The sequence below is a fragment of the Neopelma chrysocephalum genome, unplaced genomic scaffold (genome assembly GCF_003984885.1).
Source record: "Neopelma chrysocephalum unplaced genomic scaffold, ASM398488v2 Primary Assembly neopelma1_55069, whole genome shotgun sequence".
Classification (NCBI taxonomy): Eukaryota; Metazoa; Chordata; class Aves; order Passeriformes; family Pipridae; genus Neopelma; species Neopelma chrysocephalum.
The window spans coordinates 1-749 of NW_020902988.1; the positions used below are offsets into that span (position 1 = coordinate 1).

General features: G+C 63.8%; 1 protein-coding gene across 1 annotated transcript; it reads right to left on the minus strand.

The window, feature by feature from the left end:
- Nucleotides 1–9: 9 nt before the first annotated feature.
- LOC113979165 (serine-rich adhesin for platelets-like) lies at nucleotides 10–744 on the minus strand (the record flags this gene model as incomplete). Its single annotated transcript, XM_027706634.1, has 1 exon — nucleotides 10–744. A coding segment is annotated over one exon (735 nt), but the record flags the coding sequence as incomplete, so codon positions are not given.
- Between the last annotated feature and the right edge of the window lie 5 nt (nucleotides 745–749).

The following is a 749-nucleotide window of genomic DNA, read 5'->3' on the forward strand; positions in this document are numbered from 1 at the left end:
GCTGGTCACGGTCCCAGTTGGGGTGCTGGGCACTGTGGGGGTGCTGGTTCTTGTGGTCCCAGGGTTGGTTGGTGTGGTGCTGGGCACAGTGGTGCTGGTGGAGCTGGGCACACTGGTGCTGGTGGAACTGGGCACAGTGGTACTGGTGGAGCTGGGCACACTGGTACTGGTGGAGCTGGGCACAGTGGTGCTGGTGGAGCTGGGCACAGTGGTACTGGTGGAGCTGGGCACACTAGTGCTGGTGGAACTGGGCACACTGGTGCTGGTCGAGCTGGGAACAGTGGTGCTGGTGGAACTGGGCACACTGGTGCTGGTGGAGCTGGGCACGGTGGTACTGGTGGAGCTGGGCACACTGGTGCTGGTGGAGGTGGGCACACTGGTACTGGTGGTACTGGTGGAGCTGGGCACAGTGGTACTGGTGGAGCTGGGAACAGTGGTGCTGGTGGAGCTGGTCGAGCTGGGCACGCTGGTGCTGGTGGAGCTGGGCACAGTGGTACTGGTGGAGCTGGGCACACTGGTACTGGTGGAGCTGGGCACACTGGTGCTGGTGGAGCTGGGCACACTGGTGCTGGTGGAGCTGGGCACACTGGTGCTGGTGGAACTGGGCACAGTGGTACTGGTAGAACTGGGCACAGTGGTACTGGTGGAACTGGTGGAGCTGGGCACACTGGTGCTGGTGGAGCTGGTGGAGCTGGGCACAGAGGTGCTGGTGGAACTGGGCACACTGGTGCTGGTGGAGCTGGTGGAGC